Consider the following 27,502-nt stretch of genomic DNA (forward strand, 5'->3'; position numbering starts at 1 on the left):
AGAGAGAGAGAGAGAGAGAGAGAGAGAGAGAGAGAGAGAGAGAGAGAGAGAGAGAGAGAGAGAGAGAGAGAGAGAGAGAGAGAGAGAGAGAGAGAGAGAGAGAGAGAGAGAGAGAGAGAGAGAGAGAGAGAGAGAGAGAGAGAGAGAGAGAGAGAGAGAGAAAAAGAGGAGAGAATGTGTTTGCATTGATGCATTTAGATGCGTGAGTGTGTGCGGAGGCATGGCACACATTCGGTGACACGCATGCACACGCCCATGCGCTCGCCGTGTGCTCCCTGTGAGACACAACACCGCACGCACACGGCCGGGCGGGCACAGCCATGCGCTGCACGCACCTCCGTCTTCCAGCGATCCGCGCAGCTGATGCGGCCCACATAGTCCTATGTGTGGGAACGAGAAGAAAGCTTGAGTGGGACTGATGGCACTGCTCGCGCCCGCTCTTATGTACGCCTGCATGCTGTTTGTCTTCGTGCCCAGCCCCACCACAAGTCACCACCCGCCTCCCTCCCTCCCGGCCTTCCTTGCCCTTGTCCGCACCATTCAAACGTGGCTCCCCCGTCGACCTGCCCTCCGCCCGCCCCCCCCTGCTCACCCCGAAGCCAGTTGCGCCCAGCTTCTTCCATGCCTCTGGATCGTCACGCACGTTGTAAGCTGCAACAAGGGGGGCGGGAGGGGTGTATGTGGGGAGGGGGGGGGCGGGGGCGGAAACAGGGGGCCCCGGTGGACCCAGGCGCCCTCCCAATCGCCGCCCGAAATTCCATGTGTCGGGTCCCTAGATTTGCAGATGAGGAGCACCGGCCGCCGCATTGCCGTCGTCACTTGCAGCTACCACCCGCACCCGCACCCGCACCCGCACCACCACCCGCACCCGCACCGCTCTCAGTCTCGCCGCAGTTCTTAGGCCCCACTCTCTACTACCGCTACCCCTATCCATCGGCCTCACCCAGGATGAAGAAGCGCGGCTTGGCGCACATGCAGCTGAACAGCGTGTCGCTCATGGACTCCTGGTCGTCGCCCCAGATGGCGTTGACCTTCTCTGTGGGTGTGGGTGTGGGTGTGGGTGTGGGTGTGGGTGTGGGGGGGTTACATTCATGACTATCTAAGAGTGAAGGGGGGGATTTGCGTAGGTAGGGCTTGTGAGTTTAAAGAGCGCACAAAGGGAACGGGTCGACGCCGTGTATAAAGAAATGTGTGTGGGGGGGGGGGGGGGGGTTGCAGGGATGTTTGGAAAAGCGGTACAGGATGCACTGGGGGGGGAGGGCACAAGGGGCGGAGCGGCGGTGGGAGGTACCGAGGTGGTGGAGGGTTGCGTCTGTGCATGCTGATGACAACCCACCCCACACACAAATCAACGGCACACATGCACGTGATGCACACGCGCACGCGCGCACGCACCTGCCTGTGGCGCTAGTTTGAACAGCTCCGTGGGGTCCTCACTCCACCGCACTGCATGGGGGGAGAGCGCAGGCAGGACAGCATGGGGGAGAGGAGGGGGAGAGGAGGGTTACATTCATGATTATTGGAGGAGGGGGGGAGAAACGTGTATCGGCGCGTTTGCACAGGCCCCCTGACCGTTCCCATCTACGGTACCTCCAGGCCCGATCACGCCCTCCCCTCCGCCCCGGTACCCCCGCGGCCAAGCGGGCAACGGGCCGCTGCATGCCGCCTGTCGCCCCTTGCTTCCCCCACTTGGCACTGCAACGCCGCCTGCCCAGCATGCGTGCACGCCAAACCCGCCCTCGCCGCCACACCGCTGCACTCACCGATTTTGTGAGTCATGTCGTACAGCATCTAGTTGCAGTGGTTGTGGTTGTGTTTGAGCCGGGGTGGGCGGGTGTGGTGGGGTGGGGGTTGTGGTGGGCGGGTGGGTTGCTAAATTAGGCGGGTAGTTAAGGTGAGGTGGGGAGTTACGGGCCAGCCAGGCGTGCGGAACGGGCACTTTAATTGTGGGACAATCCAAAGAAGCGTGTGGTGGGAGCCGGAAGGCAGCTGCCCACATCCACGCATCTCACGGCCGCACGCATCTGTTCCCCCGGGTCCCCGCAAACACGCGAAAAGGAAACACAGGCAAGGGCACGCACGAGTTTTGTTCCCAACCATTTTTTCCCCTCCGATGGACGACAGTTGGCAGTTGCCGTGCAGCCGGTGCACGCAATGCGCCTTGTCGTTGTGAGCTCAACCACACCGCGCCGGTGTGCGCTTCCCCCTCCATTGCGGCCCCTCCGTCGCGCCCCCACCCCACCCACACAAAAGCCCGCCGCCACCGCGCCGCACTGCCACATCACTCACACAGCGCCGCCGCACTCACCCACGCCACGGGCCCGTTGGAGGCGGCGTTCTGCAGGCAACACACCGGAGTGGGCAATTGGCGCAGCGTTAATAGCAAGGCACACGGGTATGACACTGGCTCGGTAACAGAAAGGCCCCGCGGATTTCATCACGCCCCACTGCTGTTGCTGCTGCTGCCCCCACTATCCCGCACCATCCCCCCCACCCCTCAAACCGCCACCCATCCCAACCGCCCCACCACCACTGCCCCACCACCCACCTGCACATAGGTGAAGCCGCTGTTGATTACCGTGGAGGCCTCAGACTGAGAGTGAGAGTGAGAGGAGGGGCAGAGCAGCGGGGGTTGCGAGGTTGGAGCCGAGGGGCAGGGAGGGCGCAAGGTCGGGATGCTAGGGATTGGGGACGGAAAGTAATGTCAGAGAGCTCTATGGAAGGAAGAACGAACATGCCGTGAACACGGTGATTGCAGCGGTGGCAAATCTGGCAATAAAAAGTTGGGTGGGTGGGCGCTTGCTAGTGCTTTGACCCCACCCCTTTCCTCCGCGCCCTGTACCGATCTTACAAACATGCTTGCAACCCCACACCTGTGTAAACATGTTGTACTTGGCCAGGTGCGGGCTCCAGGGCAACTTGACCCGCCAGTAGAAGTCGTCCACCACCAGACTGTCGCTGTCCACGGCCTGGGCATGACGGGTGGGGGGGGGAGGGGGGGATGATCGGGGGAGGGGGGAAGGGGGGGAGGGCAGGAGAGGGAGGAGTGGGAGGGGCAAGAGTGGATGGCAGGAAGGAGGGGGAGAGTAGATGGACGCAGACGGGCGGGCGGGCGGGCTGCATGGGTGATGATGACAGGCGTGCGCTGGGAAGGCATGTGCGTGGGTGGCTGCAGGGTGCGAGGGGCGACAGAGGTGCGACACGCGTGTGGCGTCGTCCTGGCACCCGTGCCTCCCTGGCTTCCCTCCCCAACCTCGCGCTCGCCTGCCCCCGTGCCCTCTACCCCCCTGCCCCTCTGCCCCCTACCCATCCACCCCCCTGCCCCAGCTCCCCCCCTGTGCCGCCCTCACCATCACGTTGTATCCCAGCATCACGGCCCGAGCTGCGGCGCGGGCGGATCATGCCACATTGGTCGCCCGGTGGCCACATGGGTCGGGTGGTCACATGCCGGCATTGCGAGCGTGTGGGCGTGAGCGCGGACACGCCAGTTGCAAGAGGCAGGTGGGGTTTACAAGTCCCAGCCCGCAAGCTGTGCCGGCGGGCCACAGGTGCAGGTGGAGGCGGGCACGAGCTGTTGCCTAGCCGCCCCAGAGCTCTTGACTACCAAATCCACCACAGACCAGACCCCGCCCCGCCCCCGCTCCCGCCCCCCCTCCTGCCCCCCACCCACCCACCCACCCACCCACGCATCCACCCACCCACCCAGCCAAGCCCCGTCACGACACGGCACATGCCCCCGTGTGTGTGTTAACATGCCCCTGTGTGTGTGTGGCCAGCTGAGCCCACATCGCTCCAGCCCCGACCCAAGACCCCCGACCGCATCAGGCCAACGTGCTGTACGGCTGTAGCCCCCGCGCCACGCCACGCCACCCACCCACCCATGAGCACGCCTGGTCAGGCCGCACGTGGGCAGCACGCACCCACGCCCACGCCGAGCCCAACCGGCGCCTGCCACCCCCGCTGAGCCCACACGCCGGAGCCAGCCCACCATGGCGCCACATGCACATGCACATGCACATGCACATGCACATGCACATGCACATGCACATGCACATGCACATGCACATGCACATACGTACCTGTCGTAAACCATTTGAGCCTGCGTACAGGGCCGGGCGGGAATTAGTTGAGGGGTTACATTCATGACTAGTTAGCTAAGGAAATGTTAGATACTAGGCAATCTTGGGGGAGAGGGTGAAGGGGCAACACATAGCAGCGTGTCACCCGCAACTCTCTAGCCCTCCCCCCTGCTCGCTCCCTCCCTCCCCCGCTCCAACCCACACCACCCCGAGCCAGCCCACCCCTCAGCCCCCACCACCCACCACCCACCACCAGCCCGTGTAGCCAATGCCGCGAATGAGGTACTCGAACCCCAGCGGGTAGCGGTTGCCCCTGTCAGCGCATTTGCGATCGTCGTAAAAGTTGGTTGGCTGATGCTGGTGCTGTAGGCGCCGGCCACTAGCAGGCGTAGGTCGCCAGGGATGGCGCGCGTCAGCGGTGGTGGCCAGGCGGGCGGCCTCCACACACACACACACACACACACACACACGCACCCGTTACCTCCAGCCCCAGCCTCATGGCCTCAGCGCAAGCTCAACAGCCTGCCTGCCACCCGCCGCCCTGCCGCCCTGCCCTCCCCTTTCTCCCTGCCACCCACTTCCCATCGCATCCGCCCTGACCTCCCTTCCAGCCCTCTCCACCCCTTCCACCCCTGCTTCCAGCTGCAGCCCCCACCCGCCACTCACTTGTCATCCTGGCTCCGGTACGTCCCGCAGCTGCACGCGCCGCACACATGCACACACACACACACACACACACACACACACACACACACACACACACACACACACACACACACGCACACACACAGGACCGAGGGAGTGCCAACGCAAGGGTGTCAGCGCAGGATGCGGTCGCAGCGGCGCGGGCGCACAGGCGCACAGGCGCACAGGCGCACAGGCGCACAGGCGCACAGGCGCACAGGGCAGGTAGGCTGCCAATGAGGGCAGGCAGCCGGCAGGCGGGGCCGGGGCTGCCAGGAGCAGGTGGGTGGGTGAGGTGGGTGGGTAGGGTCATGCATCACTGCCGTACACTGGCACGCCTGTTCCTGCCGCTGCTGCTGCTGCTGCTACAGCCTGGGTCGACCCCATACCCTTGTGCTTTCCTGACTTACACGTCCCATACATACCCACATGTCCCACAACATCTCCCAACCCCTTCTACCAACCCCTTCCACCAAACCCCCGCTCACACGCACGTACCTGACGGGCCCGTGCGCCTTGACCCACGGCATCAGCACGTGATTCAGCCGGTGACACAGGTCTGGCGCCAGCGTCACAGCTGTGCATGTGCAAGAACACGTGCACATGTGTGCATTTGCATGTGTACGAGTCATACATAACCGGTGTCGTGTCCCTCAAGCACGGAGGCCCTGTGGCCGTTCCCTATCCCATTGCCTGCCCACCCGTGCAGGCACCCATCCAGTCGCACTCCCAACCCACCCACCCGCCTAGTACCCACACCCATCGACCCACCAACCCACAAACCCACCAAGGATGTGGCTGTACCCCGCGTTTCGGAAGCGCGCCATGGTCTGCGCCGCCTCCCCCAGCCGGCTTTCAGAGAACACGATGAGTTCGTTTTCGTGGGCCGTCGCCGCCAGCGCCTCCTTGATCTGAGCCGCCGTGTCTATGGAGCCAATGTAGCCCTGTGTTGCAAGGAAAATGCGGAGTAGCATGAGGCCTTTGAGCTGTAGAGGAGGGAGGGCTACCGTCTGGGCGTGGCGTGGCAATGTGGGTTGGGAGCTGAGGCAGGTGAGATGAAGCGATTCGGGTCGGGTCAGACCGCCAGCGGGGCGGGGGGCTGCCTGCCTCGGCTCACACGAGCCTGAACCCGCTTCCACAAATGCCGTCGGTACACTGGCTCTTCCACCATTGACTGACACAGATTTATATACAAGCGGGCGCTGTTTTGCTGCCTCGCGCCAAAACGCAACATGCCTGCCATCTTCGGTCTTTACCTTTAGTTTTCCAGAGCTGCAGTATTTCCCACCCGTGCGCTTGTCACATACACGATGTGCGTGATAATAATGTGCGCTACCGTGCGGAGTCACAGCGAGGCCGTAGCTCATACTGCATAGAAGCAGCGCCGCGCCTAGCATAGCAGCTTGCGGTGTCATGTTCGCAAACGTTTCACGGCAACACGGCAAAGAAAGTGGCTAGCACAGCCCAACTTCAATCATTCAACAGCCATAGTAATCGCGATGCAGCAAATAGGTGCTATACATTTGGTATAAAATTAATGGTTGATGCTGCGACCAAGCAGATGGCTGATGACGATGAGGGAACCGCTGAGGTAGAACACGTCCCATCCGGGGTAGTGTGCCATACCTCTTGGGGTTCCACCGTTCCGCTCCTGCTCTGCCGCTGCAAACTGTTTGCTGTCTGCTTGGGGTACGGGCGTCAGCTGCACCCTAAGGGACCTCGCCAACCTGCCTGAACCCTGTCCCATCACACACCGTTCCGGTGTGTCCCGTACTGTTGCATGCCATCGACAGATGCGGCTGGCTGCGTAACCGTCCTCACTCATCGCCATCGGCTTCTTCAATGGAGCCGTTGACATGGTTGCTGCGCTTCACCCGTTTGCCGACCGGATTGTTTGCGGCGGCCACCTTCGGCCACATACCCTGGCGGTCCCTGGTGTCTCTGCTACCGCATCTGTTGTGACTGTTGCCATGCATGGCATGACGCGTAAAAGCACTAAGATCTAGCTCCGCTTCATCAGATATCAAGCCAGCAACGGGTTCGCAGCTGCAGCTTGAAGGCCCAGTCCCCGCATGATGCGCCCGGGCGACAACGGGAGCACTGTTGCTACGCACTAGCACTCACTAGCTGCGCTTTACCGCATGTATCGTCATGCATGGCATGACACGTACAAGCACTCATATCTAGCTCCGCTTCTGAGGATCTTCGCAGCTGCGGCTTGCAGGTGCCAGTGCGCTGTGCGACGCGGGGCCCCAGTCACCGTATGGCGCATGCGCCCGGGCGACGGGACGAGCACTGTTGGTACGGTATGCACTGCCGTTCACTTCAGGCAGCAGCGCTCTGTATCACCTGCCACTTACAGCCCATAAGGCCATGCCTGATGCATTGCATGCACTACCACAGGGATGGTAGCCTCCGCGAGTGCCATAAGACCCCGTCCCAGTTAGGCCATGTCACCTCGCTCATTGCCGCTGTCCTCAGCCATTTACATGGCCGCCTCCTCGTTCACCTCTCGCAGTGCGCACGCTCCTGGCCATGCAAACACCACACCACCACACAAACGCGTCCACCTGCCCACTCTGCATCTACCACTAATAACACATGAGGGGCCACCTCAGTATCAGAAGCCGGGTCCCGCCCTCACCCTATCCTCAGGCGTACGTGTCACGTCAGGTGCCACACCACGCTAGGCCTGCCTCTGTCCTAGCTACGCATCTAGCAACGCAAGTATCTATCTATGCCACCTGTGCGGCGGTGGCTGCGTCCGCGTACTGCGCCGCCGCCTTTGCTGACGTGTCGGCCCACAGGAAGCGGGGGTCGTTACCCATCAGCTGCGCCAGCTTCTCGTTGAAGGGGCGGTAGAAATCCTGTGGGAGGGAGGGGGGGAAGGAGGGAGGGTGGGGTGAGGACATGTCGGCCGTGCATGGGAGGTTGTGCTGGGATGCGGTGCACGTGCACACACCAGGAGTTGCAGGTAGTCGCACACCAACGCCGGGCAGCTCCCTTCCGCTTTCTCTCTCTCCCTCAGCCCCTCTCTTCCTCCCTCTCTCCCTCCCTCTCTTCCTCCCTCTCTTCCTCCCTCTCTTCCTCCCTCTCTTCCTCCCTCCCTCCCTCCCTCCCTCCCTCCCTCCCTCCCTCCCTCCCTCCCTCCCTCCCTCCCTCCCTCCCTCCCTCCCTCCCTCCCTCCCGCTGCCTCCCACCTCTAGCAGCTTGCGGCTGCGCGGCCACATGCGCGGGTACTTCTCGCTCTGCGCATTGAAGCGGCGCAGCTTCATCAGGCCGTCGGTCTCGGTGTCGGACAGGTCGCGCATGCCCAGGAACCTCATCACCGCCTGCAGGTGCTCCTGTGTTTGTGGGGAGGGGGACAGGGAGGAGGTGAGGGAGGGGTGGGGTGGGCTTGATGTGCCTCTAAAGAGCACAAGGGATGGAACTACACATAACTGTGTACGTGCGTGTATGGGGTGTGTATGTGTGTGTTTGTGTTTGTGTTTGTGTGTGTTTGTGTGTGTTTGTGTGTGTTTGTGTGTGTGTGTGTGTGTGTGTGTGTGTGTGTGTGTGTGTGTGTGTTTGCCATCGTGCTGGAAACAAGCCTTGAGGTGGTTGGTTTGCATGACACGGTTGCTGGTCATTCAGGTGTCAGGTGACGCCGACCCACCCCTGCAGCTCCCTCCAGCTTCCTCCAGCTCCCCCTCACCCGCCGCCCCTCCCTCGCCGCCTCCTCACCCGTGGCGCTGCCTTGTAGTCCTCCGTCCTCAGGAACAGCAGCTGCTCGCGCGGGAACACCGCCGCCCAGGCCTCCACGAACTCCGCGTACATGCCCTTCACCAGCTGCTGCGGCTCGTAGCGCTGCGGGGCGGGGCAAGTGGGGCACGGGGGCAGTAGCGGGAATGTTTGGGGGCGTGTGCGAGGCAAGCACGCGAGGAGAAAGACAAAGAGTTCACAGGGCTTGTGTGTGTGCGCGCGAATGTCGTGCGATGGTGTGGGCACACGGTAGCTGGCATGTGTATGTTGCGGATGTTATCAACGGCGGCAGCAAGCAGTCATCGGCCCAGAGCACGGACACACACACACACACGTACACACGCGTACCTTGACGCATTCTTGCTGGCTGTGGCGAGACACACAGGCATTCCAGTTCTGTGGGGTGAGAGGGAGGGGAGGTCTTGGTTGGGGGTGGTGAGGCAGGCACGAGGAACCGCATGAGCGTGCCTGGGACACGCGATACCCGGGCCGCCGGGCGCTCCCTCCGCTTGGGCTGCGTCCTTGCAACTGTTGTGTCCTAAACTATGAAGCCATCCCAACCCCCCTCCTCGCTCTATTGCATTGGGTTTGGTTTAGTTTGGGCTGGTATTCACAACCCCCCCCCTTCCTCGCGCGCCCCTGCCCCCCCTCGCGCGCACCTTGATGTCCCGCTCCACGCGCTCGTGGAACTTGTCCGGGCCCTCGAAGGGCTCACTGGGCTTCCGGCTGCGCATGTACACACACACACGTTGGCAGGTGGGCGGTTCAGTTGGGCGTGCGTGTGTGTTTGTGTTGGGAGGAGGCATCACGGCATGTAGGTGACATGCGGCACAGCTACCCCCACCCCCACCCCGTGCCCGCACCCCTTCCTCGGTCTCGCCCCATCACGGGCACGCAGTGCCACGCACCGGTAGTAGTGGAAGGCGGAGTAGTATCTGGACACGGGGTCGCGCATGATGATGATCTGTATGTGTGTGTGTGAGTGTGTGAGAGAGAGAGAGAGAGAGAGAGAGAGAGAGAGAGAGAGAGAGAGAGAGAGAGAGAGAGAGAGAGAGAGAGAGAGAGAGAGAGAGAGAGAGAGAGAGAGAGAGAGAGAGAGAGAGAGAGAGAGAGAGAGAGAGAGAGAGAGAGAGAGAGAGAGAGAGAGAGAGAGAGAGAGAGAGAGAGAGAGAGAGAGAGAGATAGGGCTTGGTTCCACGGAGTTGGTGGAGTTCTGAGCCCGTGAGTGCATTGCGACCAAATGTGAGCGCCACAGGGGGGACGCGCAGTGGGACGTGTTCAAGGGCCGATACCTCTCCTCATGCGCCCGTCCCGCCTGCCTAGCGCCCCCACGCACCCATCTACACCCCCACGCCCCCACACACCCCCCGCCCCCACCCCCACGCCCCTGCCCCCCCATGGCCCCCACCTGGCGCTGGTAGGGCTGTGCGGCGTGGATGAGCTGAGCCAGTGTGACGTTGGTCTTGAGGCGGGCCAGGCCCCTGGGGGCGGTGGGGAGATGAGGAGGGGAGGGGGGGTGAGAGGGGCCGCGGCGGGCAGGGGGCAGGGGGTGCGAGGTTGGGGAACCGGGAGGGGGCCGGGGAAGAACCAGGCAGGCAGCGCGCAAGGAGGGTGGAGGGACACCGGGGGTGGAAGAGGACAGCGGTGGACATGGCGGATGCTTTGGCGCCCAGCCCAGTGACCGCGGCCGTATGTTGTCACGCCGGCATGTGTTGCTTCTGCCTACTCCCGCACCCGCTGCCCGTCCCCTGTGCATTCTGGGTGGCCTGTTATCCCTAGCCCTCGCGGGACTGGTGGAAGCAAACGCCCCGCGCTCGCGATCCCGCGTCCTCACCGCACGAAGGTGTACACGCCGGTGTAGGTGTTGGAGGAGGCCTCACCCACAATCGCCTGAGCGGGCAGCGCGGGGCGTGTGGTGGCGCGGCGCGTGTCAGCTCGTGTATGTACAACCCCCCAACACCACTGTGCGTCAGCTCCGATGCCCAACGTTGCCCCTGTTTGCTTGCGCATTCACCGACCCTCCACAGCTCCACTCCTGCCCTCTCCATGTCTCCTTACGATGCATTCAATCCAGTCCTTGATCCGTTAAAAAGGTTCTCCCATCCCAAACCTTATAGCCTATCGGTCTCCGGCCCCACCAGCGGGTTGGCCTTGATCTGGCTGGCGCCTTTCTCAAACAGGTTGACGTAGCCGTCAAAGTCGCCGTTGGGCGGCGCGGTGCAGGCGCCCTTGGGCGGGTAGGGGCACTCGTCCCAAAAGTGCGGGCCCTGTGGGGGGAGAGGTGAGGCGGGGGTGGGGGAGAGGTGGGGGAGAGGTGAGGGAGGTTGGGGAGCAGCACGCAGAACAAACACTGTTCAATCCTGTTCCTTCATGCTTGACTTTCACACGCACATCGTAGACACACACGTACACACATACACGCATAGTCATACAGGCACACGCACCTTGGCCCCATCCGCCAGGTCGGGGTGTCGCCGCAGCCTGCCGTACAGGTCGGTGGTGCCGCACTTGGACACGCCGATGATCTGTGTGTGTGTGTGTGTGTGTGTGTGTGGTGGGACAGCGCAAAAGGGGAAGTCTGTTAACAGAGGCAGAGGAAGGGGCCCTGTAAGCGCACGTGCGTGTTGGGATGCAAGGAAATGGCAGCAATGGCATGTGTATGTGCGGCATAAGGCACCAGTACCGTTCGCTTCGATGAGAAGCGCCAGAATGTCAAAACTTTGTGCGCGCGGTCCCATTAGGGCCGCCACCGCCCTCATAGAAAGTCACACGCACACACGCACGCACACACACACACACACACACACACACACACACACACACCCCTCTCAGGCCACACGCGCCTCGCCTACCTGGAAGTAGGGCATGCAGCGGAATCGGCCCGACTCATCCGTCCAGCAGGGGTTGCGGTAGGCCTTGTCCAGGGCCTGAGCGGGAGCAGGGGCGAGGAGCCAGGAGCGAGGAGTGCGGAGTGCGGAGTCAGGAGTGCGGAGTGTCGAGTGAGGTGGGGTTGAGGTGGGAGCGCGGTGGGAGGAGGGGGGAGCACGGGGGCGAGGGTGCAGCAGGGCGGTGGCGGCGTAAAAGGCAATCAGGTGCAGACAGAAAGGGAGACCAAGTAGTGGAGAGCACGAGTAGAACAAGACCTGCGCTTATGTTTGCCTTCTGGCCCTCTAGTAGCCTCAGTCTCCCCCTTCCACCACAGCCACCACAGCCCCCCACCCACCCACCCACCCCCGAGCCCGGGCGGCGACACATATCGCCGGCGCCGCTCGCCCTGCTGCTCCACGACGCCTCGGCCCACATCCCATCAGTACTGTTGCTTGCAACTAACGCCTCTGCCTGTACTCCGCTCGTTTTCGTTGGTTTTGGTTTAGTTTGGGCTGGTATTTACACCCCCGCCCCACACACACACACGCCCACACACACACACACACACACACACACACACACACGCCCACACACGCCCACACACCTTGGGCAGCACCTCCCAGGTGTCCGGCGCGGCCCTGACCACCTCGTCGTGGTTGGCGGGGGGCGTGTAGGCCGCCCACACGTCAGCCACGTGGTAGCTGGGGGCGGTCACCTGGACAGAGGGGTGGGGCGGCGGTGGGGCGATGGGGTGGGAGGCGCGATGGGGTGGGAGGGGGTGGGGGTGGGTTTGCAGAGGCGGGAGACATAGGGATCCCGGGGGCCGGGAAGGAGGTGCACGGACCCGTCCCGTCGTAAGAGCCAATGGAATAGAGGCTCCAGTACCCTCTTTTCACGGGACACGCAGCCTTGTTCGACCAAACAGGCACCTCCGCACTTGAAATAGCTCGTTGCCAAGCCCCTCCCCCCTCCCGCCCCGCCCCGCGCTCGCCCCTGCCACGGCCTCCGCTGGTCCCGGCTCCCCACCTTGGCTAGATAGGAGACCGGGTCCACCACCGCCGCAGTCGCCGCCACAGCGCCACGGAGTGATACTGCCGCCGCTGCTACTGCCAGCAACAGCAAGGGCATGGACGTGCCTCTCCCCCGCGTGGGCGCTCGTCTGTGGGCACGGGTGGGAATGGAAAAGGGAAGGCACGGGTCACGTCAGCGCAGCGAGGGGTAACTTTAGTGTCTAAGTCGGCGCTTAGTAAGCAACGATGCACCGTGAAGGCACGTGCACATGACTTGCGTGTCAGGCGCCCGCTGAGGAGCACTGTCTGGCGACGCGTTGCGGCGGTCTGGCAGATGACACGACGTGGGGCCATCTGCGCATGTTAGTGTGGCCAGGCACGGCGTGCCCCTGCCTCGACTCCCGCCCATGACAGTATACACCCGCTCATACGTGCCGAGGCGCATCATGGATACTCACCTCCCATGTGAAAGCATGGCTCCGGTCGAACTTCTGCGGCGACTCAGGCCGACTCCAGTCGATTCCGTGTCGCTCTCCCGCGACGCCGTGACGCAACGGTACCCTAGGCGCCGCGTATGTTTGGGGTAATTCAGATATCTAGAAACAAGCGTGATAGGGTAGACTCGTGTCAGCAGCGGCAGTAGTTATGGCCTGGTGCAACAGCCGGGCAGCCGCGAGGGTGTGCGGTCAATCAAGAAAGAACAGTATTGTAATCTAAACCGAAGTGTAAGGTTCGCAGCACAACTCAGCCATTCATGACAGAATTGGACAGACGCGCCCATGCAAGCTTCGCAAGCTGGTCGTGTCAACAGGTCTCAAAGGACCGTGCAATCTTTCACATAAGCAAATACTTGCACAGAAGCCAAGCACTGTACGTTTCTTGACGTTGAAGCAAAGCAAGCACGGGCAAGATGCCCAAGCTTTCGCCTGAGGCGCGGGGCACGCTCACTGCTGTGGGCGTGCTTACGCTTGCATACGTAGCTGTGCACTGGTATTACTTCTTGTACATGTTCCCTCGCCACATGGTTGCCATCTTGGACCCCCGAGATAAGACTTTAATGCCCAAATCGCAGTGGGGTTTCGTTGGTGAGTAATGGAGCGCTTGGTGGAGAAATTGTGGTGCTCCGTTGACCTGTGGGAGCAAGCAATCCAACTGCACACGGTGTCCATGGACCGCGGCCACATCCCACTGGACCCGCTTGATTGCGTTTCCCCATCTGACAACTTATCTTCCACAACTCCAACCACACCGTACATGGCACCGGGCATGCCCGTACCCCACGGCTGCGCTCCTGCACCCGCAGGCCTTACGTGCCAAAGCCCCCCTTTCGCCCCCCCACCACCACCACCTGTCCCGGCTACCTCCCTTCCCGCAGTGCGCCTGCTACTGGCCTGGCTGGCCTACAAGCTGTATCTGCGCCTGCGCGCCGCCGCCAAGCGCCGGGACGACGCCCGCGTGCAGCGGCGGCTGGCGGCGGCGGCGGCGGCGGGCAGCGCGGAGGCGGCGGCGACGCTGGCGGCGCGACAGCAGGAGCTGGCGGCGGCGGGTGAGGGCGGGGGGACTGATGGATGGCGGCGCGTGGGGCTGGGGGGGGGGGGCTCACAGGGTCGGGACGGGATCGAGGAGCTGGAAGATTCAAAGAGCTGGGGGCGCTAGGGGAGGTTTGCGGAGGACCCGCGCTGCCCCGATCGAGTGGTCCCATGGGGTGAGGGGCCGGAGTCGCACGCGCGGCTAGACCTCAGCAGAGTATCGGACCTTGAAACGGTTTCGCTAGTAAGAGTATGAAACAAAACACCGATGGAGGAACGCCTAGACAACGCCAGCAGCAAAAAGCGCAAGTTCTGCGGCAGCAGCTATCCAGAACGCGACATCCACGACCCCGGCGGCAACGGCCATTTAAAGCGGCGCGGCCGGGACCGCAGGTTCCCGGGTATGGGCCGCTCCCTGCGCGCCGCCTGGCGGCCGGATGTGGGCTGGGCGGCGGCGGTGGCGGCGAAGCAGCAGAGCCTGGCGGAGGCGGGTGCGCAGGCGGAAGGCGGCAGGCGGGAGGGGACCGCGAGGGGACAGGCGCCCGCGTGCTGGCCGGTCCGGGGCTTCGGTGGCCCCCCCGGGCGGTTGTAATTTGCTGCTGGGGGGCTAGGGGACCTGGGGACGGCCTCGGTGTCACGTGTATGCACCCTCCCCCTTCACTGGGCTCTGGCATTACTGCCACTGTCCCGACTTTCATGGACGGCTACCGCCCCCCTCCCACTCCCCCGGCACCCCCTGAACCTCGGTTTGCCCCCCCCCACCACCACCACCCCGCCCGCTGCAGCTGCTGCACAGGGCGAGGCCGCACGGCTGCAGGCTGCGGCCGCGGCACGAGAGGTGAGTGGATTTGGGGATTTGGGTGTGGGTGCAGCAGCCAGGCTGACTGCCGCTGCCGGCGGGCGCCCGGGCGCAAGGCGTTGTCAGGCTGGGCAGGGCAGCGCTCTCCGACTTGACTGGAGGCCGCGCGCGGACCCCGCTGCCATCCTGGCAAGACATGCTTGGACACATTTCTTGCGACTCAGCTGGGCTACCCGCCGTGTCACATATACACATGTATGGTAACCATACAAACACTCGCAGGCGGAGGCAGCTCGTGCGGCGCGTGCGGAGACGTCCGCTGCCAACTCCGCGGCACGCACCGTCGCCGGGGTGAGCCGCACGTGGTGGGGCGCCGCGAGGGGGTTTGGGCGTGGCCGTGCCAGTGGCTGGCGTGTCGTGTGTCGGGCGAGGCGCCAGGCCGCCTGGGGGACCCCCAGCCGGCAGCCGCAGGGCTCCCACCTCCTCCCTGGTGTACAGAGCTCGCCCGGCTGCTGCATACTGCGACTGCTGCTGCGACTGTGGCCTTGTGGTTGTTGGTTGGGTGTAAAGGGAAAAACAAAAAAAGGAGACATGCGTCAGGAAAGCACAAAGGGGAAGAGACGTGTGTGTGTGGGTGTGTGTGCGTGCGCAGGCGAGCAAGCAGGTGACGACCAGCAGCGCGGCGGCGGCGCTCGCGGCGGCGTCCGCGGCGGACGCAGCGGCGGCGGGCGCCGCCAAGGCGGCGGCGCGCGGCGCGGCTGACGATGGCGCCGCGGCGCGCGAGGCGCAGCAGCGGGCCTGGCTGGCACGTCTGCAGGCGCAGCAGGACCAGGCGGCGGCGGCCAAGGCCGCGGCCGAGGTGGCGGCGCGGGCGGCGGCGGCGGCGAAGGCGGCCGGCGGCGAGGTGGCGGCGGCAGCGGCGGCGCCGATGGCGGCGGAGCCGACGACGGCTGCGGCTGCGGCGGCTCGGGCGGCGGCTGGTGGTGGGGGATCAGCGGCGGCGGGGCCTTCGTCCGGCTCGGCAGCTGCAGGGGCAGGGGCAGTTGGTGGCGGTGGTGGTGGCGTGCGGCCCTCCTCGTCAGCGAGCAACCACATGACCTCTCTGGAGGAGGCGCGGGAGGCGGAGGAGCGCCAACGTGTGTGGCTGCAGCAGCTGTCGGTGGGTGGCGTGTGTGCGTGTGCGTGTGTGTGTGTGTGTGTGTCGTGCGGGGGTGGGGTGTGGGGGGCTACATTCGTGATCATTCAAGAAGTGAAGGCGTAGCCAGGGGAGGGGGTAGCGCAGGCGTGGCGGGAGGACGGAGGGTGGAGGCGGCAGGAGGGAGGGGGTGGAAGAGGGTTAAATAGCTTGCGGCGGGAGCGCGCAAGCGGATCGTGTTGTGTGTGCGGTCCCACAGGTGCGGACGTGGCACTGCCGATCCACGCCAGCCGCTAAGGCCGCGGGCTGAGGACTTGTTGTCACACCGTCACTTTATCGGCATCGCCTCCCCCCCCCCGCCGGTATCACCACCACCCACCCATCCATCACGACCTCCGCCTGCCCCCTGCCCTCACTTCCCCCCCGCCCGCAGGAGAACCCCTCCCTGACGCCGCTGCAACGGGAGGCGCGGGAGGCGGAGCGCGCACTCAAGGCCGAGCAGGTGCGCGCCGCCGCCTGTAGCAACAGGCATCTTTGCGCGGGAGGGATAGCTGGGGGCCCGGGATTGCGAGCGGGCAAGGGCCGCGGGCGGCACACGGCCGGGATTGGGCGCCGCATGTGTTGTGTGCGTGGTGGCCGGCGCCGCAGGCGGGACATGCAGCATCTCCATGTTTGAAACCTACGCACTTTTCACGCAAAGGGATCCTACAAATACCGGAACACGGGATGTACGGGTGTGATTATGATGGCTGCAGGACGCCGCGTATGAGGCGGCGCTGGCGGAGGACCGGCGGCGCGCGGAGGAGCGTGCGGCGGCACGTGCGGCGGAGGAGGCGGCGGCCGCAGCGGCGGCGGCGGTCGAGGCGGCGGCGGCGGAGGCGGCGGCGGAAGAGCGGCGGAAGCTGCAGGAGCTGAGAGAGAGGCTTCGGGCTGAGCTGCCGGTGGGTGGGGCGATGTCCGTGTGCCGTACAAACACACATGTGTGCCGTACTCGGATCTGTATGGGTATTGTTGGCAACGTTTAATTTCATCCGGGCGGCTACGCGCGGTGGCCGCCTGCCTGTGTCACGTTGATGTCATACATGTAACCGACCGTCGCACCCATACGGTACACGACAGCGCTGGCGGCGCCCAGCCACGGAGGTGCTTGCGGCGGCCCCCGCCGTGCCACCCTCTGTGTGACCCTACCTGCTGCCGGTGCTGCCCTGCCTCCTCCCCTCTTCCCACACCCCGCCTGCCCGCCTGCTACACCGCCACCACCCCGGCACCCACACAGGCGGAGCCCGGGGCCGAGTCCGAGGGGGCGGTGCTGGTGCGGGTGCGGCTGCCGGACGGCTGCTCGCACACACGCCGCTTCGCGCCCGCCGCGCCGGTGCAGCAGGTGGGTGCCGTGGGTGCTGCCGGTGCCGCCGGTGCTGGGCTGAGGCCGAGGTGGCGGGTGCTGCAGGCAGCGGGGCTGCTGCAGCAGAGACGCAGGACTCCGGACTAGGGGCTTCCAGGGAGGTGTGGTGTGGTGTGGTGTGGTGTGGTGTGGTACGGCTCCAGTCGTGTACAGTGTGCAGTAGGTGCATACACAGGCGCAGCACGCGACAGCACACAGCGATCAGACCACGCGCCCACCCCACATCTTTTGTCACCGGGGCTGCTGCTGCTGCCGCTGTCGCTGCCGCCGCTCCTGCAATAATCGTGTGCAGGTGCGCGACTGGCTGCAGTCCCTGGACAGCTTCCCGCTGTGGCAGCCCGCGGCCTGGAGCCTGGTGTGCAGCTACCCGCGGCAGGTGCGTGCGTGTGTGTGTTAGAAAAACAACAAAACGAAGCCCGCCCAAGCGGCGCCGGAGTTACTTACGGATACCAACCGAATACCGAGCGTCGTGTTGCCGCGCCGACCCCGGTAGTCATACTTACCCGCGAAAAGCCTGTAACCCTCTCGGGCGATCGACGAACGATCTGACCCCGAGTGGCACCAATATGCATTGTATGCGCCGCGCCTTGGGCGCGCTACAACGTTTACCCAGCACGCCTAAGTCCCATATTCCCGCCCGCTGGTCATAGTCGAGCTCACCTACGGGCGACAGAGGAAGCGAGGGTGTGTGTGTGTGTGTGTGTGTGTGTGTGTGTGTGTGTGTGTGTGTGTGTGTGTGTGTGTGTGTGTGTGTGTGTGTGTGTGTGTGTGTGTGTGTGTGTGTGTGTGTGTGTGTGTGTGTGTGTGTGTGTGTGTGTGTGTGTGTGTGTGTGTGTGTGTGTGTGTGTGTGTGTGTGTGTGTGTGTGTGTGTGTGTGTGTGTGTGTGTGTGTGTGTGTGTGTGTGTGTGTGTGTGTGTGTGTGTGTGTGTGTGTGTGTGTGTGTGTGTGTGTGTGTGTGTGTGTGTGTGTGTGTGTGTGTGTGTGTGTGTGTGTGTGTGTGTGTGTGTGTGTGTGTGTGTGTGTGTGTGTGTGTGTGTGTGTGTGTGTGTGTGTGTGTGTGTGTGTGTGTGTGTGTGTGTGTGTGTGTGTGTGTGTGTGTGTGTGTGTGTGTGTGTGTGTGTGTGTGTGTGTGTGTGTGTGTGTGTGTGTGTGTGTGTGTGTGTGTGTTTATGTGTGTGTGTGTGTGTGTGTGTGTGTGTGTGTGTGTGTGTGTGTGTGTGTGTGTGTTTATGTGTGTGTGTGTGTGTGTGTGTGTGTGTTTATGTGTGTGTGTGTGTGTGTGTGTGTGTGTGTGTGTGTGTGTGTGTGTGTGTGCAAGGACAGCGCGGCGCAAGGCGAGGGTGCCGGGAGCGCCAGGGCGGGGCGGGGCGTGGGCAATGTAAGGCATGCGTAAACGAGTTTTGTTTGCGCATTTCGACCCTTTCCCCCTTGTGCGCCCCCAACACCCCACACGCCGCGCCCCCCCTGCCGTCTACCACCTCCTTACAACTTATCATGAATGTAACCTCCCCCGCCCCCCTTTGTACCTGGCTACGACTTCACTTCGTAAACTTAATGCGTGTACCCCCCCCCCAGGTGCTGCAGCACGCGGGCGGGCTGCGTGTGTCGGACGTGGCGGCGGAGTCGCGGCAGGTGGCCCTGTTCGTGCAGCACAACAGCAGCAGCGGCAGCGGCAGCGGCAGCGGCGACAGTGGTACGGCGGTGGCGGAGTCGTGATGAGGGACGCCTAGAGACACTGAGTCGCCTGGTATGGCGTGGATGCAACAGCGGCGGCGGCGGCGGCGGCGGGCGGCGGTGGCATTAGCGGTACCACCAGTGATGCGGCGGCCTAGTAGTGAGGGGCTGTGTGGGAGCCGGGGCACTGAGGCGGCTGGTAGGCCTTGGCATTGGTCTTGGCACTGGTCTTGGCACTGGTCGTCTTGGCACTGGCATTGGCATTGGCATTGGCGATGTTGCTGGTGGTGATCAGTGTGTTGGTGGTTGAGTAAGTGGCAGCAGTGCGGCGGCGCAACCAGTTGGGTGGGCGCATGCAAGGGCAGGAACAGAGGAGGCGGCAGCAGGTGGATGCGGAGGGGCTGAGGCGGGCGTCAAACAATCAAAGCAGTGCGAGCAGTGCCCCACACAGGCCACAAGCGGGGCGCCGCGTGTGAACGAAACCCCTTGCAAGCACCTCGCCTGGCTCGGCCCGGTAGGGCATCCAGGTGTCCAGGGTCACAGTACGCACGCCTGGGTCTTCTTGAGCTGCTGGAGCGAGGAGCTGGCTGGAAGGTGCCTGTGGGCTGCCGTGCGTGTGCGCTGCGTCCGACGCATATGCAGCAGCAGCTCAGGCGCATGTGCCGGCGCATTGTAACTGGGCTGCCGACCTGCCGTGTGCGCGGCGTCGATCACAATCGATATTACGACAAATCGCATCACGACATACGTGCACGCAGCGTTGACAGTTGGTGTCGGCGTTTGTCACGCCCATCTGCCGGCTTAGAGCTAGCTCGCCACCTGTTCCTCCGTTGCTGTCCGCTGATACTAGGTCGCGTAACGTGTGGCGCTCCCGCTGATTGGCTGTTGCTGACGCCTGCAAGCAGCTGAGCAGAGAGGCCCAAGATACGCAGCACAAGTGTGGAGGGGGCCTCGCATCGGACCGATGGGGCTGCCGTCGCAGTCCTTCCCTGTAGGGGCTATTTTTGGGCTAAGCCCCCCGAGCGGAGGACGGCGACTGCGGCGAACGCGGGCGGCTGGCACAGGGCGTGGTCGGGGCAGCACCAAGGTTGGCGGGGCGGGGGTGGCCGGGGCAGCGGCGGGTCCAGGCATTCGCAGTGGTAGTCACCGGTGCAGCCGGGGGAGTCACAGAGCAGCATGGTGTCTTCGGGCTGCGGCTGCTGGCAGACGGTACACGGGAGGTCGGCGGCGGGGGCGGGCGGGGGCGGCGGCGGGGTGGCGGTGGGGATACCAGCGAGGGCGTCGACGGTGGGAAGATGCTCGCGCTCCATCAGGGGAATCACAACCGGGCGGGAGAGCTCGGAGTGCCATATATTCTGCCTTGCGTGTGCATGAAGCTCACAACAATGCTAACAGGAGAGACGAGGAGCCCTTGCGGCTCGGTTAGTCTCGTTACAGGTTCAGGAATGCACACTTCCAACCCTGTAACACATCATCATATGGCACGGTGGAACAGCGAAGTGGACGCCCCGGTCTCCCGCTCAGGGGTACACATCTCTAGACCTGCTGTTTGTTGGCTTGCACTACTTGCTTTGCCAGGTGTGATGGTCAGGGGAGTGACCCATGAACCGAGAAGGGACCAGCTGTATTACTCAACTCAACTTCAGCCCCCCGCGTGTCTCATGTGTCGCACAACACAATGCCACACACTAAATGCCCGCTGGCATGACATGGCGCCATGCTGGGGTTGCGCCAAGGTCACACCGCTCACCACACACACACAACAAGCTCAAACCCAAACACACCGACATGCACGTGCCAGTGCTGATATCAGAGGCCCATCAGGATTTGCAGCAACCCCAGGGTTTGGTGGCGCACAGTTGGTCCCCTGGCAGCTTCAGATGGTCCTTTCGGGACTGTCCCCTCTTGCAAGCCCGCATTTATACCTCACCGCCGGCCGCCATCCAGTCTCGTAGCCCACATGCACAAACGCCGCTTTGCTGTAATCCCGCTCATCGATGCGTTCCATCCATCCGTCCCCAGCCAGCCCCGCCCTGCCGCCCCGCAGTCCGCCAGGCCGTTTCTTCACCACACCGCCCCTTTGCGCTCATAAGCCCGCAGCCCTACGCCTGCAGGCCCTCAGCAGGGAGCTGCCATTTCACACTATTCAAGCCATTCACTTCGTTCGCTTCTTGTGACCCGCAATCTGGAGGTCTCACATTGATTTCAGCGCCAGAAACCCCAAACTCCCAAACTGACTGCCGCAGTTACCGGTGCTGCGTGGCGAAATGCTCGCCTACCCAGTCGGCATTTTCATATGATTGCGGTACTACAGAGGGGTCATATGGTATGCAGCCGGCACAAAGCCCACACCATGCGTCATCATGAGTACAAACAGCAAACCCACAGCTCTCTCTCTCAGCCTCTGAAACATAAACAAGTGTGGAAAAAAGGAACTACTGTACAGCCATGCCCCGCCCATCTAAAGCAATGGTGGCGAGCCAGTCAATTGCGAAATACCCCGTGGAGTAGAGACAGCGGGCAGCGCTTGCTCTACCGACCTGTGTCTGCATCGTACATACAGCTCGAACGGGTTGACGATTGCAGCCAGCACCCGCTCCTACATCCGCACCATTCATTTGGCTCGTTATCATTAATTATTATATGCTTCTGCATCAGCTGCTGCGACTCAAGGCGGCGCTGTCTGCAAGCCAACGTCCGCCCGCGCCAGAGCGGCGCCGTCTCCCCGAACTGCCGATGGACGTGCATGCTACTCAACTTGCCGTCCGCTACAGCCCGCCGCGTGACATATCACCGCCTGTCTGGGCATCGGGGGGAAGGGGTTGTAAACACCAGCGCAAACTAAACCGAACCCAATGCAAAAGAGCGAGGAGGAGAGCGTGGCCTATGCGTTGACAAAGGAGTGTGGCACTCGACTAACATACCTTACAACGACAGCGCGCCCCAGTGCATCTCTGCAGTAAGACCACTTATGCACATAGCCCTACCGGCTGCGTAGGCTGCCGCCTGGAGAGTACACGTTCACTCCGCCTTGAAACCTGTGTCGGGTTTCGGCGCAGGTGCAGGTGCCATCAAACAAACTCTTCCGAAATCCGTGGGTTGGCGGCGCTACTCATATCTTCTATTCAATACCATCCCAATGCCCTCCAGGGGCCCCCCTAGCTGCCATCGGACGCCGTGCGTATTGATCAGACCCGCTCCCAGGTGACCGGCGTCCAACGCCCCCAGCGTCTCTGCCCCCTACCCCTAGCTATGCTCAGCTGGCTCGCTCCAGAGCTGTGCATAGCCCGTCTCATCCCCAGCAAGCGTGATACGCTAACGTTTCAGGTACGAGTGGGACAGGGGAGCCGCGTGAATCTCGTCGCTCAAACGGACTCAAGCACGCCGTAGCACGCCGAGCAGCGCCGCTTGAACGATGTGAACCAGGTGGAGCAGCGCCGCTTGAACGATGTGAACCAGGCGGAGCAGCGCCGCGCGAACGATGTGAACCAGGCGGATCTCGTCGCTCAAACGGACTCATCACGCGCCGGAGCAGTCATCGCGCGGCGCCACTCCTGGTAATCTGAGTGAAATGCTGCGTCGAAGAGCGCGCGCGGTATACATGAGCAGCGGCTCTTCCCGCCAGAGCCCCACCGCTGTGCCTCAACGGTACTAGCCTAGGCACCGGAGTGCCGGGAATCGTCCAGGCCGCAGCACACACGCACAGCGCACGCACTAACCAGGGCGCAAGCGTCCAGGCACTAGCACGGTCGGCCACACGTGCGTCCTGCCCACACACAAATAAAGCCACCACCCACCCACAACCTCTCAACTACAAGGCCGAGAAGCTCATGTCAAGACAGGTTTGCTTGAGCTTTCGGGGCGCGCTAAGACTAGGCCACGCACGCACGCACGCACGCACGCACGCACGCAGCCACGGACGGGGGTGGTCCTGGGGGGCTTCGCCCCCCCCTGGAACGCTGCGCTGGGGGGCTCAGCCCAAAAACACGCATAAAGTAAGATCACACTTAAAAGATGGACACACTCACAACCCGACCGCCAGTGGTGCGCACAAAGGCACTCCGCGCCATCATGGATGCAAAGATCACAATTGCCACACGGAATCACCCCCAACTTCTGCTCCCGCTGCATCGAACGCAACCACTTCAGGCGCGCCGAATCAGCCTGCGTGACATACTCCCAAGGCAACTTGGCAGCTATACACACACTCCGGGGACACATCTAGTAAAGCAACACCATTCAACACACCATCAGACTTAGCCTTCTCAAAGCCCTTTTCCTCAACACATCGCACATCCTCCTTGGCTCCTTCTTCATGCTAAACCTCACCCGACAACCGTTGCTACGAAGCACTTCCACCACCTCATCACTGCACTTCCACGGCACAAACACGCTTCCGCACAGATCCAGCGGAATGACCTCGCACAATTGCTCCACCTCAGACGCCGTCATACATGGGCTGAGCACGCACCCGTCCAGTGCGCGCCGCACAGGCTAGCCGCTCCGCCTTTTCAGCCGAGGAGGCATAAACGCATTTGCCTTGTGGGGTTGTGTCTCTGTTACTGCACCTGCACAAGCACACAAGGCAAATGCGTGTACGCAGCCCTGCTCAACGTACTGTGTGGTTTCGCTCCAGGCTCCGGCTGGAGATGTGGCTATCCCCGTTGTAGGAGTTGATCAGACTCTCAAATATTACAACGAGACTAGGCTTGGTCTATATCAGGGGGCGCACGTTCGGGACGAGAGCCAAAAGACGAGCTGGTGGCTCTCTCCCGCGCACTTGGCCTCGAGACGTCGCTGCCTCCATGCAGTACGACGCCCTTATCCAAACAGATCTTTCTATAGTCCGCGCACACAAGCGTGACTCCAAATCGTGCAGAACGCCAGGACACGACATCATGATGTCACATTGAGTAATCCTCTACACGCGTTCACTGCTACAGCATTTGCATTGTATAGTGGATGCGGCCGCTCAAGTCTCAACAACGGAAGGCCAGTTTCCTCACACAATGCGTAATGATGCAGACTGTATGAAGCGGGTGCCATGTGCGTCGCCATGACGGCAGCCGTATGCACGCACTCGTTCGTTCTGAGTCCCGCCAGGGTGGTCTTCAGGACAAGCGGTCACAACCTGAAGTTTCCCATGGGTTGACCAGCTACTACTATGCAGTTCGAATCACAAAGAAGCTATCCTCACCACGAACGCGGTCGCTCGCTCAAGCACCCCTGGGACCCACCGTACGGCCCGCCTCCACGTCTGATTGTAACCAGGGGTAGTCGGACAGCTCCAGCTCCACATGGAGCCAGTCACGCCGTTGCCTAGGCGTCCTTAGACCCATACTCCACGTCTCCGCCGCCGCCGCCGCCGCCGCCACCACCGCCCCCCATTCCTAGGCCGCCGAACAGCCCACCCACCGCTACAGACACATACGCGCCCGGCGGCAAAGCACCACCGGCACCGCCACCACCACCACTACCATACCCGGTGCCGCCGCCACCACCGCCGCCGCCGCCACCACCGCCGCCGCTGACGGCGGCCGCGCCCGATCGCCCACGAACGGTCACAGTGCTGGAAGCAGGAGGCGGGTAGGGCCCGGGGCCGCTGCCGGGGCTGCCGCTGCCGGCCGCGCCCGCCACGCCACCCGCCAGAGCCCCCACCCCTCCTCCCGCCCCCACAGCTGCAGGATACTCCGCTCGTGGGCCGCCCCGTCATTTAACGCCGCCGCCGCCCCACAGCCCGCCGCCGCCGCCGCCGCCGCCGTGGCCGCCGCCGCCCCAGTGGCCGCTGCCACTGCCGCCGCCGCCGCGCAGACCTCCAGAGCCCAGCACGTGACGCCCGGCACCGCCGTTCCGGCCGCCGCCGACGCCCGCCGCCGCCGCCACCCGCATTCGCCGTACGAATATGTACAGCATCAGCGCCGCCGCCAGCACGCCCGCCACCGGCAGCATGCTGTACAGCGTGGATGTGGGCGGCGGGACTCTGTTGGCGGTTGGCGGTTGGTTAGAGGTTGGGGTCAGGATTGGGGTCAGTTGGATACGGCACGTCAGTTGGCGGTGATGCGTTGTGCGCGTTGTGCTCCCGGTGTGTATACCCTTGTATCCGCCGGCGCCCAGACCTCCTGCGCGGTGTCACAGCAGGGGCCCGCGCACAACAGGCCGGGACAGCTGAACCAGGGTACCTCAAGCAGCCTCAAAACATGGCCGCCCCGACACAGCAGTCAACATCACAAGCAGCAGTGCACTGACCGACCCGCACCCACCCCGCGCCGCCCGCTGCTCCACACCCAACACCCCACCTGCGGCTGTACAAGCCCTTCTCCGACAACAATACCCCGCCGCCGCCGCCGCCGCCGCCCACCGCCGCCTCCTTCACAATGCCGTCGGCGCCCGGCGCGCTGCCGGGGCCGTACGCCGCGGTCAGGTACTGGTACACCGCCTCCTCGTCCCAGGATCCAGGCAGTGCGCCGGATCCGGATCCAGAACCAGATCCGGGCTTGTACTGGACCCGGCAGGCGGGGCAGGCCTCCGGCGCCGGCCACACCTCCTTGGGCCACTCGGGGTCGCCGGTGGTGGAGTGGCCGTAGCGGGTCTCAATGCCGCGCAGCCGCTCGTTCACCTGTGAGGGCGTGTGAGCGCATGTTGAGGTGGTCAGGGACACCTGGGAGGTGCTGCCCAAGGTGTGTGTGCGTGTGTGTGTGCGTGTGTGTGTGTGTGTGTGTGTGTGTGTGTGTGTGTGTGCGCGTGCGTGCATTTGGGGCGTGAGTGGCGTGGGTTGGCGTTCTTAATAACATTCAGCAGCCGTAGACACCCCGCACCCTGCAACCTCCGGTGACAGAGGCCCACACGCCCGTCCCCATCCACCCGCTCTAGCCCGCCTCCACCCTGCTCCGCCCAGCCCCTCAGCCCCCTTCCCCCCACCCACGCCCCCCACCCCACCCCACCCCCACCCCCACACCTCGTTGTGTGTGCGCCACAGCCACAGCACCAGGTCCCGGCGGCTGGCGGTGGCGGCGGCGGCCTCGGGGGAGGCCAGGATGCGGCCAAAGTGCTTCTGCGTGTGTTAGAAAACGCGAAATAGGGGACACACAAACTGTGTGTGTTAATGAGCACAAGGAACAGCAAGACGGTGTATGCGATGCAAACTGTGTGTGTGTGTGTGTGTGTGTGTGTTAAAGAACACAAGGAAAAGAATGTGTGTGTGTGTGCGCGGGTGGTTGATGGGGGTGGGGTTTGAGGGGGCGTGCATGAAGGGATGTTGTACGACAGTGCTGTCGACCTGCTGCCGTACGGCAAGGCCTCTCGGGCGCACCGGGCGCACCTACGCCGTGTCGCCTGTGCCCGGCGCTGCCCGCTGCCCGGCGCCCAGGCCCCTCTCCCTTCCCCTTGGCTTGGTTTGGTTTAGTTTGGGCTGGTATTTACGACCCCACCCCCTAGTCCTGTCCCATCGCCCTGTCCCGCATGCCGCATCACACAAGCCGCATCCACACCTTGCCCCTCCCCCCTACGGCCACGACCACATGAACGAGACTGCAGGTTACTACTTGCGAGCTCGTCTTGCATTTCGTGACTGCGTGGGCTTTCTGACGATGGGACTTTTTCGTTGGGCCCGGGCGCACAACCCTGCCCCTGCTGCCCCCACCCGCCTCCCCACCTGGCACGGCTCGCACAGGAAGAAGTGTGTGTTGAAGGCGCGCAGGTACTCCAGCACGGAGGTGGGGCTGGGCATCCTGGTGTGCGGTAGGGAGGCGGGGGGGGGGGCTGTGCTCACCATTCCGAGTAAGAAACTAGAGACTCAGAGAAGCAAGAGGGGGGTTGCAAAGATGGGTACAGAGAAGTAGGGGTGTGAGCAGATTGAGGGGGTGGAGGAGTGCGGTGTGGGAGGGTAGGGGCTCCAGGCATGACTGCAATAGTCAGGAGAGGGCGATGTTACAATGGCGCAGGTGGCTTTGAGAGGACGTCTACACAAACAGCCTACGCACACACACACGCCCCCCTCGAGGTTAGAGTAGCGGGGGTTGCGCGATTTCCGGTTGGTAAGACCGGCGGCTCACCGCAGCGGGTATGCAAGGTAACTTCACGTAACATCCGTAAACCGTCGCTTTGCTGCATCGCATACACTGTCTTTGCGCAATGTTTTCCTTGTGCTCTTTAACACACACGCCCTCCCCGCACCCCCCCACCTGGCCGCCAGTGTGTGTATGAGGAACCACAAGCCGCAGGAGAAGCCGCGGCTGTCGGGCTGGCTGCCCGCACACGCCGACCAGAGCCCCCGCCAGGCCAGGCCGCCGGGGGGGCCGCACAGCGCGGCCCGCGTCAGGCCCGGCGGCGCGTCCTCCGCCGCCGCCGGCCAGGCCGCCTCGTAGCCCTCAAGCAGGCGGGCCGAGCCGGCCTTGCAGCTGCGAGTGAATGCGCATGTGGGTGTGGGTGAGATTGGTTCCGGTCATTCCTGGTGCATGCTGTGGGAGCGGGGGCAGTCGGGAATCAAACCCCAATACTGCACCCAGGCTGCGTAGGGCGGGGGTTGCCGGACATAAGACCCTGGAGGGCCCCTCCTCCTTCCTCCCCTCCCCTCCCCTCCCC

At 63.4% G+C, this 27,502-nt stretch overlaps 4 protein-coding genes across 4 annotated transcripts in view; 1 reads left to right on the plus strand and 3 right to left on the minus strand.

Moving 5' to 3' along the window:
* Window positions 1-157: 157 nt before the first annotated feature.
* Window positions 158-6,293, minus strand: CHLRE_04g230634v5 (uncharacterized protein). The gene is made up of 16 exons (XM_043062100.1): window positions 6,020-6,293; window positions 5,551-5,707; window positions 5,262-5,340; window positions 4,746-4,775; window positions 4,330-4,392; window positions 4,080-4,099; window positions 3,351-3,382; window positions 2,874-2,969; window positions 2,549-2,593; window positions 2,309-2,338; window positions 1,764-1,791; window positions 1,396-1,446; window positions 944-1,036; window positions 593-651; window positions 336-380; window positions 158-275 (listed from the first exon to the last, which is right to left on the minus strand). Exons 1-16 carry the CDS (start codon window positions 6,176-6,178, stop codon window positions 195-197), a joined length of 1,068 nt encoding a protein of 355 aa, XP_042925452.1. The 5' UTR covers window positions 6,179-6,293; the 3' UTR covers window positions 158-194.
* An 814-nt stretch (window positions 6,294-7,107) lies between these two features.
* Window positions 7,108-13,089, minus strand: CHLRE_04g230732v5 (uncharacterized protein). Its single transcript, XM_043062101.1, has 14 exons — window positions 12,841-13,089; window positions 12,399-12,531; window positions 11,977-12,087; window positions 11,357-11,431; window positions 10,949-11,029; window positions 10,643-10,771; window positions 10,339-10,394; window positions 9,913-9,985; window positions 9,413-9,468; window positions 9,164-9,230; window positions 8,853-8,900; window positions 8,487-8,609; window positions 7,964-8,107; window positions 7,108-7,630 (listed from the first exon to the last, which is right to left on the minus strand). The coding sequence occupies exons 1-14, from the start codon at window positions 12,855-12,857 to the stop codon at window positions 7,499-7,501; spliced, it is 1,245 nt and encodes a 414-aa protein (XP_042925453.1). The 5' UTR covers window positions 12,858-13,089; the 3' UTR covers window positions 7,108-7,498.
* A 94-nt stretch (window positions 13,090-13,183) lies between these two features.
* Window positions 13,184-19,610, plus strand: CHLRE_04g230830v5 (uncharacterized protein). The gene is made up of 10 exons (XM_043062102.1): window positions 13,184-13,467; window positions 13,758-13,928; window positions 14,697-14,749; window positions 14,993-15,061; window positions 15,363-15,869; window positions 16,279-16,347; window positions 16,601-16,786; window positions 17,122-17,226; window positions 17,540-17,623; window positions 18,824-19,610. Exons 1-10 carry the CDS (start codon window positions 13,440-13,442, stop codon window positions 18,962-18,964), a joined length of 1,413 nt encoding a protein of 470 aa, XP_042925454.1. The 5' UTR covers window positions 13,184-13,439; the 3' UTR covers window positions 18,965-19,610.
* Window positions 19,611-22,567: 2,957 nt separating this feature from the next.
* Window positions 22,568-27,502, minus strand: part of CHLRE_04g230928v5 (uncharacterized protein) — a 7,346-nt gene continuing 2,411 nt past the window's right edge. Inside the window, exons 6-10 of the mRNA XM_043062103.1 lie at window positions 27,103-27,318; window positions 26,574-26,649; window positions 25,878-25,973; window positions 25,219-25,538; window positions 22,568-24,902 (exon numbers count right to left, since the gene is read on the minus strand). Coding sequence (XP_042925455.1) covers window positions 24,632-24,902; window positions 25,219-25,538; window positions 25,878-25,973; window positions 26,574-26,649; window positions 27,103-27,318 — 979 coding nt within the window. The 3' untranslated portion in view covers window positions 22,568-24,631. The remainder of the gene's footprint in view (window positions 24,903-25,218; window positions 25,539-25,877; window positions 25,974-26,573; window positions 26,650-27,102; window positions 27,319-27,502) is intronic.

Source organism: Chlamydomonas reinhardtii, chromosome 4 (assembly GCF_000002595.2).
Source record: "Chlamydomonas reinhardtii strain CC-503 cw92 mt+ chromosome 4, whole genome shotgun sequence".
NCBI classification, from domain to species: Eukaryota; Viridiplantae; Chlorophyta; class Chlorophyceae; order Chlamydomonadales; family Chlamydomonadaceae; genus Chlamydomonas; species Chlamydomonas reinhardtii.

Excerpts from the sequence above, each read along its gene's own strand:
- CHLRE_04g230732v5 (XM_043062101.1), bottom strand. Across the intron at positions 11,030-11,356 it reads GCTGCATGCCCTACTTCCAG|ATCATCGGCGTGTCCAAGTG; the intron begins GTAGGCGAGGCG and ends ACACACACACAG. Across the intron at positions 9,469-9,912 it reads CACAGCCCTACCAGCGCCAG|ATCATCATCATGCGCGACCC; the intron begins GTGGGGGCCATG and ends ACACACATACAG.
- CHLRE_04g230634v5 (XM_043062100.1), bottom strand. The coding sequence starts at position 6,178 with ATGACACCGCAAGCTGCTATGCTAGGCGCGGCGCTGCTTCTATGCAGT. Across the intron at positions 381-592 it reads TGGGCGCAACTGGCTTCGGG|GACTATGTGGGCCGCATCAG; the intron begins GTGAGCAGGGGG and ends TCCCACACATAG. Across the intron at positions 276-335 it reads CGGATCGCTGGAAGACGGAG|GGAGCACACGGCGAGCGCAT; the intron begins GTGCGTGCAGCG and ends TGTGTCTCACAG.
- CHLRE_04g230830v5 (XM_043062102.1), top strand. The coding sequence starts at position 13,440 with ATGCCCAAATCGCAGTGGGGTTTCGTTG. Across the intron at positions 13,929-14,696 it reads GCAGGAGCTGGCGGCGGCGG|CTGCTGCACAGGGCGAGGCC; the intron begins GTGAGGGCGGGG and ends CGCCCGCTGCAG. Across the intron at positions 16,348-16,600 it reads GCGCACTCAAGGCCGAGCAG|GACGCCGCGTATGAGGCGGC; the intron begins GTGCGCGCCGCC and ends TGATGGCTGCAG.